Genomic DNA, 15,368 nt, shown 5'->3' on the forward strand with positions numbered 1-15,368 from the left:
AAGCCTTCCCCAATCCCATCAGTCATGAAGATCACCTGAGTATTCTGGATGTGGTGAGAAAGAAATGGGCCTTTTGGTCAGAGACCCACACAGCTGAGGAAGCCAGACTCTAACTCATACACTCTTTGCCCCAGTGGAGAAGTTGCAGGCTGAGTGGGTCTTTCCTGGCACTGAACTGTGCCACTTTTGGGGGAGGAGTGACTCAGGTCATTAAAACTGTTCCTCTCACCCACTTCAATGCACCCACTCTTGGATCTTCTTGCCCTACCAGTGTGCTGAAACTTCTGCTAGATTCCAAAATTCCCAGAAAGATGCTGTTGTCTGTGTGTGGTTGTCAAAATTGGTGTTCTTTGACTGGAAAAATAGAAATTTGTATTCTGGCATCTTGCTGGTGTCACTCTATTTTTTTTCTAGATTGAATGTATGTATGTATTTAAGTTTTTATTTTAATGTCAGTTGGTTAACATACAGTGTTATATGAGCTTCAGGTGTATGATATAGTGATTCCACAATTCCATACATCACCCAGTGCTCTTTGTGATGAGTGCAATCCTTAATCCCCATCACCTATTTTACCCATCTCCCCTGCCCCCTGCCACCTCTCTCCCCTCTGGTAACTATCACATTGTTCTTTACAGTTAGAGTCCTTTTTCATGTTTTGTTTTGTTTTATTTTGGTTTGTATCTCTCTCTCTACCCCCTCCCTGCCTTTACTCATTTGTTTTGTTTCTTAAATTCCACATATGAGTGAGACCATATGGTTTTTGTCTTTCTCTGACTTATTTCACTTAACATTACACTCTCTAGCTTCATCCATGTTGTTGCAAATGGTAAGATTTCATTCTTTTTATGGTTGAGTAATATTCCATTTTATAACACCTCTTCTTTATCCATTCATCAATCAATAGATACTTAGGCTGCTTCCATATCTTGGCTATTCTATATAATTCTTCTATAAATATAGGGGTGCATGGATCCCTTTGAATTTGTGTTTTTGTTCTTTTTTTTTTTTTAAATTTTTTTATTTTTTATAAACATATATTTTTATCCCCAGGGGTACAGGTCTGTGAATCACCAGGTTTACACACTTCACAGCACTCACCAAATCACATACCCTCCCCAATGTCCATAATCCCACCCCCTTCTCCCAAACCCCCTCCCCCCGGCAACCCTCAGTTTGTTTTGTGAGATTAAAAGTCACTTATGGTTTGTCTCCCTCCCAATCCCATCTTGTTTCATTTATTCTTCTTCTACCCACTTAAGCCTCCATGTTGCATCACCACTTCCTCATATCAGGGAGATCATATGATAGTTGCCTTTCTCTGCTTAAGCTGGTGCAGCCACTCTGGAAAACAGCATGGAGGTTCCTCAAAATGTTGAAAATAGAACTGCCCTATGACCCAGCAATTGCACTATTGGGTATTTACCCTAAAGATACAAATGTAGTGATCCAAAGGGACACATGCGCCCGAATGTTTATAGCAGCAATGTCCACAATAGCCAAACTATGGAAAGAACCTAGATGTCCATCAACAGATGAATGGATCAAGAAGATGTGGTATATATACACAATGGAATACTATGCAGCCATAAAAAGAAATGAAATCTTGCCATTTGCAACAACATGGATGGAACTAGAGTGTATCATGCTTAGCGAAATAAGTGTTTTTGTTCTTTGAGTAAATACCAAGTAGTGTAATTGCTGGGTCATATGGAAATTCTATTTTTAACTTTTTGAGGAACCTCCATACTGTTTTCCAGACTGGTTGCACCAGTTTGCACTCCCACCAACAGTGCAAGAGGGTTCCCCTTTCTCCACATCCTGTCAACACCTGTGGTTTCCTGTGTTGTTGATTTTAGACATTCTGACAGGTGTGCGGTGATATTGCATTGTAGTTTTGATGTGCATTTCCTTGATGATAAGTGATGAAGAGTACCTTTTTGTAAGTCTGTTGGCCATCTGTGTGTCTTCTTTGGATAAATGTCTGTTCATGTCTTCTGGCCATTTTTAAATTGGTTTATCTTGTTTTTGAGGGTTGAGTTTTATAAGTTCTTTATATATTTTGGATACTAACCCCTTAAAGAGTGTCATTTGCAAATATCTTCTCCCATTCCAAAAGTTGTCTTTTTAGTTTTGTTGATTGTTTCCTTTGCTGTGCAGAAGCTTATTATTTTGATGTAGTACCAATAGGCTCTTTTTTCCCTTTTCCCTTTTGTTTCCTTTGTCTCAGGGATCTATTTAGAAAGTTGCTGTGGCTGATGTCAGAGAAGTTACTGCTTGTGCTTTCTTCTAAGATTTTTATGGTTTCATGTCTCACATTTAGATCTTTCATCCATTTTGCATTCATTTTTGTAAATGGCATAAGAAAGTGGTCCAATTTCATTCTTTTGCATGTTGCTGTCCAGTTTTCCCAACACCATTGGGTAAAGAGACTGTCTTTTTCCTATTGAATTTCGTTTCTTGCTTTGTCAAAGATTATCTGACCATATAATTGTGGGTTTATTTCTGGGTTTCCTATTCTGTTCTATTGATCTGTGTGTCTACTTTTGTGCCAGTATCATATTGTCTTGGTCACTACAGCTTTGTAATATGACTTGAAATCTGGAATTGTTTTTCTTTTTTAAGCTTGTTTTTCTTTTTTAGCTTTGTTTTTCTTTTTCAAGGCTTGCTTTGGCTGTTCAGGGTCTTTTGTGGTTCCACATAAATTTTAAGATTGTTTGTTCTCAGTCTGTGAAGAATGCTGTTGGTGTTTTGATAGGGATTGCATTTAATGTGTATATTGCTTTGAGTGGTGTAAACATTTTAACAATATTTGTTCTCCCAATCTATGAGCAAGGACTGTCTTTCCATTGCATTATAACATCTTCAATTTTTTTAAATCAGTATTTTACAGTTGTCAAAGTGCAGTGCTTTTTGGTTGCTTTACTCTTATGTATTTTATTATCTTTGGTGCAATTGGAAATGGGACAATTTTCTTAATTTTTCTTTCTGCTGCTTTATTATAGTTGTACAGAAAGACAATAGATTTCTGTACTATGATTTTGTAACCTACAAATTGAATTCGTCGATCAGTTCTAGTAGGTTTTGATGGAGTCTTTTGGATTTTCTATATAGAATACCATGTCATCTGCAAATAGTGACAATTTTACTTTTTCCTTACTGATTTGGATGTATTTTATTTCCTTTTGTTTTCTGATTGCTGTGGGTAGGCCTCCTGGTACTATGTTGAATGAAAGTGGTGGGATAGGGGCACCTGGGTGGCTCAGTGGGTTAGGCCGCTGCCTTTGGCTCAGGTCATGGTCTCAGGGTCTTGGGATTGAGCCCCGCATCAGGCTCTCTGCTCAGCAGGGAGTCTGCTTCCATCTCTCTCTTTCTGCTGCCTCTCTGCCTACTTGTGATCTCTCTCTGTCGGGTGGATAGGTAAAATCTTTAAAAAAACAAAAAAGTGGTGGTATATCCTTGTTTTGTTCCTGACCTTAGGGGAAAAGCAATTTTAGGGGAAACTCAGTTTTACCCCATTATGGGAGATGTTAGTTGTGGGTTTTTCATATGTGGCCTCTATTATGTTGAGGTATGTTCCCTCTAAACCTACTTTGTTGAGGGCTTTTATCATGAATGGATGTTGTACTTTATCAAATGCTTTTTGTCAAAAAAGCAATTTCTGTTGAGATGATCTTATAGTTCTTATCCTTTCTTTTAATGATGTGATATATCATGTTGATGGATCTGTGAATATTGAACTGCCCTTGAAACCCAGTGATAAATTCCACTTGATTGTGGGGACTATTTTAAAAAAAATGTATGTTGGATTGAGTTTGTTAATATCTTGTTATGGATTTTTGTGTCCATGTGACATTTTTGTGTCTTTTGTGTCATCAAAAATACTGACCTCTAGTTCTCTTTTTTGTGGTGTCTTTATTTGGTTTTGGTATCAGGGTAGTGCTGGCCTCATAAAATGGATTTGGAAGCTTTCCTTCCTTTTTTATTTTTTGGAATAGTTTAAGAAGAATAGGTATTAACTTTTCCCTAAATGTTTGGTAGAGGGGTGCTTGGTTGACTCAGTCAGTTAAGTGTCCGACTCTTGATTTCAGCTCAGGTCATGATCTCCGTGTCATGAGATCCAGCTCTGTATCAGGCTCTAGAGCTCAGCAGGGAGTCTGCTTGGATTCTCTCTGAGTTCCCCTCTGCCCTTCCATCCCCATCCACTCTCAAAACATAAAAGTAAATCTTAAAAGAAAATGTTTGGTTAGTTCATCTGTGAAGCCATCTGATCTTGGACTTTTGTTTATTGGGTTTTTTGATTACTGATTCAATTTTTTTTTTTTTCTGCTGGTAATTGGTTGGCTCAAATGTTCTGTTTCTTCCTGTTTCAATCTTGGTTTATAGGTTTATATTTCTGAGAATTTAGTAATTTCTTCTAGGTTGTCCAATTTGTTAGCATGCAGTTTTTCAGAATATTCTCTTATAATCATTTGTGTTTTTGTGGTATTGGTTGTTATTTCTCCCCTCTCATTTGTGATTTTATTTATTTGGTTCCTTTTTCTTTTTGATAACTTTGACTAGGGGTTTATAAAATTTATTATTTTTTTCAAAGAATGAGTACCTGGTTTCACATTCTCTTCTATTATTTTTCTAGTTTCTGAATCATTTATTTCTGCTCTAATCTTTATTATTTCCTTCCTTCTGCTGGTTTTAGGTTTTGTTTCTTGTTGTTTTTCCAGCTCCTTTAGGTGTAAGTTTAGATTGTTTAGTTGACATTTTTCTTGCTTCTTGAACTAGGCCTGTATTGGTATAAACTTTCCCCTTGGAACCAGTTTTGCTGAATCCCAATTTTTTTGAACTGTTGTGTTTTCATTTTCATTTGTTTCCATGTACTTTTTAATTTCTTCTTTTATTTCCTTGGACCCATTCAATGTTTAGCAGCATGTTACTTAACTTCCACGTATTTGTGGACTTTTGTTTTTTTTTCTTGTGGTTGATATCTAGTTTCATACTATTGTGGCCAGAAAAGATGCATGGTATGACTTTGACCTTTTTGGATCTGTTCAAGTTTCTTTTGTGGTATAATATGTGTTCTATTCTATGTGCACCTGAAAAGAGTGTGTATTCTCAAGTTTTATGATAGAATGTTCTGAATGTATAAATCCATCTGGTTCAGTGTGTCATTCAAAGTCATTGTTTCCTTGCTGGTTTTCTATTCAGATGATCTGTCCATTGATGTAAGTGGGGTGTTAAAGTCCCCTACTATTATTGTATTATTACTGATTAGTTTCTTTATGTTTGTTATTAACAGTTTTATGTATCTGGGAGCTCCCATGTCAGTTGCATAAATCTTTACCATTGTTGTATCTTCTTGTTGCATTATCCCCTCTATCATTATATGTTGTCCTTCTTTGTCTTTTGTTACAGTCTTTGTTTCAACATCTATTTTGTCCAATTTAAGCACTGATACCCCAGCTTTCTTTTGACACCCATTTGCAGTGATAAATATTCTCCATATCCTCAGATTCAATCTTCAGGTGACTTTTGTTCCAAAATGAGTTTTGTAGGCAGCATATAGATGGGTCTTGTTTTATTTATTCAGTCAACTTGTGTCTTGATTGGAGCATTTAGCCCATTTCTGTTCAAAGTAATTATTCCCATTCAAAGTATTTATTGCCATTTTATTACCTGTTTTGTGGTTGTTTCTGAAGATTTTCTATGATCCTTTCTTGTCTTTCTCTCTTTTTTGGTTTACTGGTTTTCTTTAGTGACATATTAGATTTCTTTCCCTTTATTCTCTGTATATTTATTAGTGGTTTTTGGTTTGTGGTTACCATTAGGTTTGTATGTAAATTTCTGCATATAGCAATCTATATTAAGTTGATGGTCATTTAAGTTCGAACCCATTATTACTCCTCTCTTTCCCAGGTATATGGTGTCATATTTTATATCCTTTTATTTTTTGAATTCATTGACTGATTTTTTTTTACATAAATATTCATTTTTATTGCTTTGTATTACTTATGTTCATGCTGTCACTTTTGCTGTCTTCTCACTTGGAGTCCCCTTTAATATTTCTAGCATGGCTGGTTTAGTGGTCATGAACTCCATTAATTTTTGATTGTCTGGGAAATTATTTTTCCTTCTATTCTGAATAATGGACTTTCTGGTTAGAATATTCCTGGCTGCAGATTTTTTGCATTCAGGACTTTGAATTTATCATGCCACTCTCTTCTGACTTGGAAAATTTCTGCTGAAAATCCCATGGTAGCCTTCTGGGTTTTCTCTTATATGTTACTGTCTTTTTGTTTGTTTTGTTTTGTTTTTATCTTGCTGCTTTAAAATTTTTTTCTATATAACTATGTTTTGCCAATTTAATTATAATATGTCTTGGTATGGGTCTGCTTTTGTCGATTTTGCGGGGTTCTCAATACCTCCTGTATCTGGATATCAGTTTCCTCCCCAAGACAATGGATGTTTTCTGCTATTATTTCTTCAAATAAATTTTCTGCCCCTCTTTTCCTCTATTTTTCTTCTGGGAATCCTATAATATGAGTGTTGTTTTGTTTGATACAGTCACTGAGTTCCGTATGTCTATTTTTATTTTGCATAATTCTTTTTTCTTTCTTTTGTTCAGTGTGATTACTTTCTGTTACTGTCTTCTAGGTCATTAATTCATTCCTCTGCTTCTTCCAGTGTGCTGTTCATTCCATCAAGTGTGTTTCTCATTTTGTTTATTGAGCCCCTGATCTCTGCTATGTTATTCTTTATCTCTGTGTTAAAGGTCTCACTCAGGTCTTTGACTTTTTTCACAAGTCCAGTGAGTATCTTTATAATCATTACTTTAAATGATCTATCAGGCATAATGCTAATATATATTTTACTTACATTTCTGACTGGGGTCTTTTATTGTCCTTTTATTTGGGACAAATTCTTCTTTTTTTTTTCCCCCTAAATTTCTGTGCATACTTTTTTGTTCAGAAAGTCAGCTACTTCTCCTGTTCTTGAGGGTAATGGCCTTATGAAGAAGAGGTTCTATAGGGCCCTGCAGTGTTTTGACCTCTGTGTCCCAGGGCCTGAAACTTTAGGGTATTCTCCAGTGTGTGCTGTATGCACACTGCTGTTGTGTCCTGACTGCTTTATCCTTTAGGCCAGTCATCTGCAGACGTCCTCTTTCTATATTGTGGTCAGTATTTGGTCCCTGACCTGACTGTGGTGAGTTTTAACTAGGTGTTTGTGGTCTGTTTGCAAAATGAGACCTCTTATCACCATTCCTGGAATCAAGGGTCTCCAAACTCCCAGGCTGGGAGATGGGGTGGGGGCAGGGGTTTGGGTCGGTCTCCCAAGGGAGGAGTCTGGCTGCTCAGGGACTGAGGCACACATGACTGGAAGTGTGTTTCCACTGGAGCACAGGGAGTTGGGACTTGGTACAAACAAGTTAGGTAGTGAGTGCTGGTCCTGTGCTGGTTCCCACAGGGGGCTCTGTGTTTATGTTGAAGGGTTGGGGGTGGGGGAAGGCATCTGCTAGTTCCTTTGTTCCCAAAGGGGTCTCTCTGGAGTAACTGCCTTTTTGCAACACACTCCTCACTGTGTGCCCCGGGTGCTCTTCAGATTGCTCTTCCCAGCTATATGTTCTCAGGCTGTTTGTTATCTTTTCTCCAAGTCCCAATGCCCATTGAGCTGTCCCAGAGCCAAACACTGACCTTTAGGACCCTAGCCTTTAAATCCCACTAGTTATAAACATTATGAAATTTGGGCTCTCTCACTTTCCAAGACAATTACCATGGTGATTCATTTCCCCATGTGCTGCCTTGTGTGTTAATCTGTCCCTTGCCTTCCTCTCTAACCATGGCTTTCTCCCCACCTCAGTGATCACAATCCATTCCTTTCAAACTGTGTCTCTATACATCTTACTTCTTCGATGTGGTCTCTCCATGACCTTTAGTTGTCGGATTTGTTCTGTCAGTCTTCAGGCCGATTTCTGAAGAATTTAGGATGATCTGATGGTTATCTCAGTGTATTCACCGGACAAGGCAAGCTTGGGTTCCTCCTACTCCACTGCCATCTTTTTTTCTCCACTTCTGGTGTCACTCTATTATTATAGGTTTCTTCTTTGTCTTTCTTTTACTGTTTTCTTCACTAATACCTATCAGTAAACATTTATTTTGCTATATATGTATCAAGAAATTTGCATATCTATTCATACATACTTGGAAAAAATAAGGATGAGTATATGCATTGGCAGAAATCAGAAAGTTGATATAAACATTTTGCTACAGTTAATAAAAATGTGGGTTAGAAAACCATAAATAACTGGGATCTCAGCCCATGTACTTACTGAGAGAAATACATTCGGGAGGAGGGAACCAGTCATTCTCTGTACATGTCATTATAGTCTGCTTATCTTGAAGACTGTAACCAGAATTGCATTGAACTCTCACAGATTGACCTTGGGAATATTTTTCTGCATACCTTGGATTCTTTCCATTTTTCAAATAATTGAAAGTACATTGTCCTAAAAACCATAAAACCCATAAAAACATTTAAAAAATAATAAGTTAAAAACTATTTGTACAATATTTCAGCTATAACATCTAAGTATCCAAAAGTAACATGCAGCTCAAGAAAGACTAAAGCTACTATCAAATGTGTAAAAAGATAAAATCAATATTTGATATTATTTATCTTCAGTTTTTATAATTAAAATGCATATGAATGATATGGGTGTTTTTGAAAAGCTTCTATCTTTATCTGTAAAGTGATTTTTATGAAGAGCTCCTTATAAAAAGAAAAGCGTGTATGGGTCGTTTTGCTCATAAAACTCATCCTTTGGCCTTATTTTGTCATACAAGGCTTAATGGTACTCACTTATGCATTTTTCTCCCTCTACTATTTGAAATATGTTGGAGGCCACGGCACGGCTGGAGTCGAGGGCCAAACCAGGCCCTGACTTGTGTCTCCTTCAAAGTCCGGACACCTTGACAAGGTTAAGGACGGGAAAGTTGAGTGCACTGAGAAAGGGTCTGTGCTATGTGTCGTGCGCTCGCCTATGTGACTTCCCACACCCTCTCCCTGCAGTAGGGAACAATGTGGCCAGAATCCTAAGTTCTTAGTTAATCCTTGTTGTTCTGTACCTCCCATGATCCACTCCCTGGTTGATTGTCTTGCTAATGGCTTTATCCGAAACTACCTGGGCTCCCGAGGTTTGCTTGTAGTTAATATAAACTTGTTATAAGAACTTACGGTCATCTGACTAGGTACTGATGTAATGCTCCTATTCTGCTTTGCCTTATAAATGCTTGTAAGACGTGAAATAAATTTGGCACTGTAGGACATCCTCTTCAGTGTCCCTCCTGCCCCCATTTCTTTGTCTCTTAACTTTTTTTCATCATCCTCTTAGCCCCCACGGTTACCCTGGTCGATTCGTTGCACTGGCTGCGACAGAAATATTTACAGATACACAATTGGAAAAAGATTTACTTACTCTGGCATGGTTCTGCTGGGTCCCATCCTTTCTGTGTGCAAGTAATGTGTCCCCGACTATGTTTTGAAGGAGTCACAAAATTGGTATCACAGCTATAGTAAAAATATGCTCCTAACTGTGCTGGAAAGGGTGATCTATACGTATATCCAATCTGTAACTGTCCATGTTTTATTTCTGGAGCATCACAGGTCTTTGCTTGCAATACAAAGAAAAGAAACAAAAACAGTATAAATAATGTTTTACCTTAATAAAAAAATCAAATTAGAAATGAATTGTTTCATTTCTTAAGGAATCTCCATGCTGTTTTCCAAAGTGGCTGCACCAATTTGCATTCCCATCAACAGTGTAAAATGGTTCCCGTTTCTCTACATTCTCTCTAACACTTGTTGTCTACTGGGTATTTACCCCAAAGATAGAGATGTGGTGAAAAGAAGGGCTATCTGTACCCCAGTGTTCATAGCAGCAATGGCCACAGTCGCCAAACTGTGGAAAGAGCCAAGATGCCCTTCCACAGATGAATGGATAAAGAAGATATGATCCATACATGCAATGGAATATTATGCCTCCATCAGAAAAGATGAATACCCAACTTTTGTATCAAGATGGCTGGGAATGGAGGAGATCATGCTGATGAAATAAGTCAAGCAGAGAGAGTCAATTATGTGGTCTCACTTACTTGTGGAGCATAAGGAATAACATGGAGGACATTGGGAGTAGGAGAGGAGAAGGGGGTTCGGAGAAATTGGAGGGGGATATGAACCATGAGAGACTGTGGACTCTGAGAAACAAACTGAGGGTTTTGGAGGGGTGGGGGTTGGGAGGTTGGGTGAGCCAGGTGGTGGGTATTATGGAGGGCAAGTATTGCATGGAGCATTGGGTGTGGTGCATAAACAATGAATCTTGGAACATTGAAAAAAATAAAGTTTAAATAAAAAAAACTTAATCTCTCAAAACAAACTGAGGGCTGCTGGGAGGTGGGGGGTTGGGAGGTAGCTGGGTTATAGACACTGGGGAGGGTTTGTGCTATGGTGAGTGCTGTGAAATGTGTAAGCCTGATAATTCACAGACCTGTAACCCTGGGGCAAATAATACATTATATGTTAATTAAAAAAACCTTATGATGTACTAAAAAATATATATGAATTTCATGTAAATATAAAAATAAATAAAAAATGAAAAAAGTTGTTTCTTTGGTGAATTATATCCTCTTATTAGTATAATTTCACTCATGACAACAGGATTTCTAGGACAAGAAAAGTTGCAAAATTCAGATGACAGGGATATGTGATGAAGTTATTGTTAATGAAGTTAAAATTATATCTTGTGAGTGATACGATATATAAACTTGTAGGAAGACTCTTTTTTTAAAAATATTTTTTAAGATTTTATTTATTTGACAGACAGAGATCACAAGCAGGCAGAGAGAGAGGAGGAAGCAGGCTTCCCACTGAGCAGAGAGCCCAATGTGGTTGTCAATCCCAGGACCCTGGAATCATGACCTGAGCTGAAGGCAGAGGCTTTAACCCACTGAGCCACCCAGGTGCCCCTGTAGGAAGACTCTTGAGGAATAAGACAGTACAGACCTATTTAATGAATTCCCCTTGAGTCTGTATATCCTAGCCCTGATTGATTAAATGAGCATCTTGGTTGAGAGATGAAAATACTGATTTTATTGTCCACATCATCTATCTTCTTTTCCATTCTTTTCTGTTCTCAATGGAAAATCAGGGCCCTGTCTTTCTTCTCAAACCAACTCAATGTAGGGAGATAGTGTTTTTTTTTTTTTTTTTTGTAAGTTAACATTCATTAACTTATTTTTCTATTTATTGTAAATGGTGTAAGAAATACAGAGAAACACAAAAATTTTCCATTTGCCACATTATACAGAAAAATAATGCCTGAAACCAGTCATTGAGGCAAGTTTTCCTCTTTTTATTTAATCAGAGAAATGGAGTAAAATATTTCTTTTTTTAAAAAAAAGTATTATTTATTTATTTGACAGAGACTGACAAATCACAAGTAGGCAGAGAGTAGGGGAGCAGGCTCCACGCTAAGCAGAGAGCCTGATGTGGGGCTTGATCCCAGGACCCTGAGACCATGACCTAAGCTGAAGGCAGAGGCTTAACCCACTGAGCCACCCAGGTGTCCCTAAAAATATTTCTTAATATCTAAATAGTTAATTAAGATTATAGTAAAAATTTGATTATTACTAATCTTAATTGGTGAATGAGATATTGTAAAATGTCATACATATGTCATAATATATATGACATATATCATACATATGGCATATTTAAAAATGTCATACAGAATATGTCATATTATATGTGGTATATTAGATACATATATTACATATATATCATATATAATGTGACACACATGTCATAGTATATATATATATATAGTGTATGTGAGGTGTTTAAAATGTCCTAATTACATAGTATGTCATATATACCATATATATGAGATGTTTTCAAACATGTCATATGTCATAATATGTATATTTTAGGAGAAAAGTGAATATTTGATGCCACGATAGTTCAATTCTTTTAAAACACAATGAAAGTGTCCTATTTTTATTGAGGTATAATATAATTATATTTTATTGAGTTATTCTTATATATTGAATATTTCTTACATATATGTTTAAGTGTTCTGTTGTTTACAAGACATTTATGTATAATATTTTCTAGAAAAATTTTTCCTTTTTGTTGGATGATTTAGAGATAATCTAGTACTTTTAATACCAGAGTAAGATTAGGTGTTTTTTTCCCATAAAATGATTTGATTGCAAGGAATCTTGACCAACACATGAACAAAATTTCCAACACACACACACAAAGTATTCATTATCATCTTTATATACTTAAGTTCACCGATCCATTTTCTTTTTTGTTTAATTAGAGAAATTTTCTAGTAGTCTCTGCAGACTTGTTATTTGGATTATACACTTTGAATCCTTTGCATATACTAATGTTTTTCTTTAATAAAGATTTTTAAAAAGATTTTATTATTTATTTGAGAGAGAAAGAGAGAGAGCATAAGGGGGGTGGATGGACACAGAGAAAAGCAGACTCCCAGCTGAGCAGGAACTAGGGATCATGACCTTAGCCAAAGGCAGAGGGTTAACCAACTGAGCCATCCAGGTGCCCCTTTAATAAGTATTTGTAAATGATACCTTTTCTAGGTATAGATTCTTGGCCTACAGTCCATAGCTCTCATTGCTAGATCCCCCCTCCATCTCTTTTCAAGCTTCCAATGTTGAGATTAAGATACTCATTTACTCTTAGTTCCTTTTAAGTAAACTTTTAGGGTTTTTTCCTACTAATTTTGGAAGATTTAGATTATTTTCTCTCTATCCTCGAATGAATTTCATCATGATACATCAAGATATGTTTCATTTAACAATAATTCTACCTTGTGCAAGCTTCAGTCTTTGGATTTGCAAGAACTGAGTCTTAAAGAATTCGACTAAATTGGCTGTGAAATTGTAAAGGAGAGATTTGAATCCTGGTGGTATGATTTCAGAACAATTATGGTTATCTACCTATTATGGTGTTTCAAAGGATGTCAATTAAAGAAAACAGCCTGATGAGATTTCTTCTCAAAAGCTATACAAAGGGGATAAAATTAAAAGTAAGTATTGGCTTGAACCTCTTTACTATATTCCTCTTTCATCTGGGCACACTTAAATATGTTTTTATACTCTGACATGATCATCTCTGAAGCAAATATAATATTTCATATTTAGTCTGATCAGCACTGACATTGGCAAGACTGACACACAGAAACTTGGAAATGATAAAAGTTTGTTGTTTGAAGACAATGTATTTTGAGGGGAATTTGTTACACTGAAATAAATAATACATTCTAGTCTTACCAAATGTTTTAGTTCAGATGTTAAAATTACTTTAGAGAAATTTATGTTCATACACAGCATATTTAACATTAAATAGCAAAAAGAAAGAATTTATAATATTAAATACCATGTTCTTGATCCTGCTTAGAATTGTCTACTTTGAAGAGAGAAGAATATCTCTGAAGCCTCTGCTTTACATACAAGGTAAGGCAAATATTTGGATTTATTGTGTCCCCATTTTTGTTGTTGTTTAAGAGACAGTAATTTCAGAATTAAAAAGTAGGTCAAGGTAAGAATGGAACTTACGAGAACATTTCGGAGAAGGGTCCCAGTGTTTACCATAACATCTTGCTCTATTTGTACCAGTTGGATAAAAGTCCTTTTTACAGAAATATGTGATTTCACTTCCAGGTCTGTATTGGATGGCTTTTGGTGTGTAGTCACCATTTTGAATATCAGGAGGACCACATACTACTTCTGAAAAAGAAATAAGGACATGTGGATAATGCTGAAATCACCACCCATTAAAATAATCACATACATAAAAATAAAGGAAGCTGGATATTTTTTTTTGTCCATGTCACAGCACAAAAGGGAGTAAAATAGTCTCATATTCTTCCCACCATATCACTCACATCCCACCACTGTATCTCTCATCTGATGTATCTGTGCCCCTTGAACTTTTCGCTCTCTCTCTCTCTTTTATGATTTTATTTATTTGAGAATGACACAGTAAGAGAGAGAAAACACGAGAGAGGGGAGGGTCAGAGGGAATAGCAGATTCTCTGCTGCATGGGGATCTCGATTTAGGACTCCATCCTGGGACTCCAGAATCATGACCTGAGCCAAAGGAGATGCTTAACCAACCAAGCCATGCAGACTCTTGAAACCTCTTTCTCCAAGTCATCACATACATCACGATATTTCATATGTGGCAATAAATTCATGGCATATCCCTTTGACTATTCTTTCCAACTGTTCTTCAACTGCCTTGACATATGTGGTTCTCATTCAGACTCTTTAAAAATATTCCAGGACTCTCCTTTCCAGACGCTTAGTAAGACTGCATATTCCTACCCATTTGAAATAGACATGGCCCTATGATTTGCATAGGACAATGAAATAAGTGTAAAGTATCATGTTTTCCTTCAGGGAGGAAGTTTAAAAAGCCATTCTGTAATTTTATTTTCTTAATGTTCTCTTCTCCATAGCTGCATTGATTAGGGAAAGCCATGGAAAGATGATGTCTCTATCTGTTGGTTTGCACAATGAATATAATGAAGAGAATCCCTTCAGACCTACATTGGAAATGAGCATAAATAGGAAATTAAGTTATGTCAAAATAAAGTTGGATTCAGATTCTGAGGTCTTACTTTAAAGTAGGTAACTTCATTGAAACCTGGAATGATGATTTAGTCTAATGTTCTTTGACACCTGGAATGATGATTTATTCTAATATTTATAAAGGACAAGAGGACTCATCCAAAGTAAGTGGTTTATAAATTATATTTTGATGACTGGATAGATAACTTAAGTATTTAATATTTTGGTGCGGCTCTGGAAGTAAAACATGTGACAAAAGTTAATGCCAGAGGATTTGTGCACCCATGTTCTTTGTGTAGGAACCATGAATGCCATGAAGACCCATGGACCCCACACACCAACAGCTGAACATGGATCTAATGTGAGTGATTATTGTTCTGTGTTCATTAACCTCTTCATAAAATATTTTCTTAATAATGCCTGAAAATGGAGGTCGCTCAATTGTAGGAGGGTATATTTTCCAAGGAGCTGTTTGTGAACTCAACCATTTTTTTTTCCCTTGTGGGGGAGGGGGTTCCTGGCTGGTTCAGTCAGCAGAGCATGTGATACTTGATCTCAGGGTTGTGAGTTCAAGCCCCATATTGGGTGTAGAACTTACTTAAAATTAGAAAAAGTCAACTAAAATTTTTTTTAAAGAATAAAATCAACTCAGAAGCTAACTAGTTTTTGCAGAAGAGGATCATTGAACAAGGTGTACATGTAATTATGAATCATATGATT

General features: G+C 36.5%; 1 protein-coding gene across 2 annotated transcripts in view; it reads right to left on the bottom strand.

The window, feature by feature from the left end:
* Positions 1–15,368, bottom strand: part of LOC131814431 (complement factor H-like) — an 81,707-nt gene that overhangs the window by 32,308 nt on the left and 34,031 nt on the right. For both annotated transcript variants that reach the window (XM_059145355.1, XM_059145354.1), the window contains exons 7-9: positions 13,632–13,802; positions 9,467–9,661; positions 8,321–8,497 (exon numbers count right to left, since the gene is read on the bottom strand). In XM_059145355.1, coding sequence (XP_059001338.1) covers positions 8,321–8,497; positions 9,467–9,661; positions 13,632–13,802 — 543 coding nt within the window. The remainder of the gene's footprint in view (positions 1–8,320; positions 8,498–9,466; positions 9,662–13,631; positions 13,803–15,368) is intronic.

Source organism: Mustela lutreola, chromosome 14 (genome assembly GCF_030435805.1).
Source record: "Mustela lutreola isolate mMusLut2 chromosome 14, mMusLut2.pri, whole genome shotgun sequence".
Classification (NCBI taxonomy): Eukaryota; Metazoa; Chordata; class Mammalia; order Carnivora; family Mustelidae; genus Mustela; species Mustela lutreola.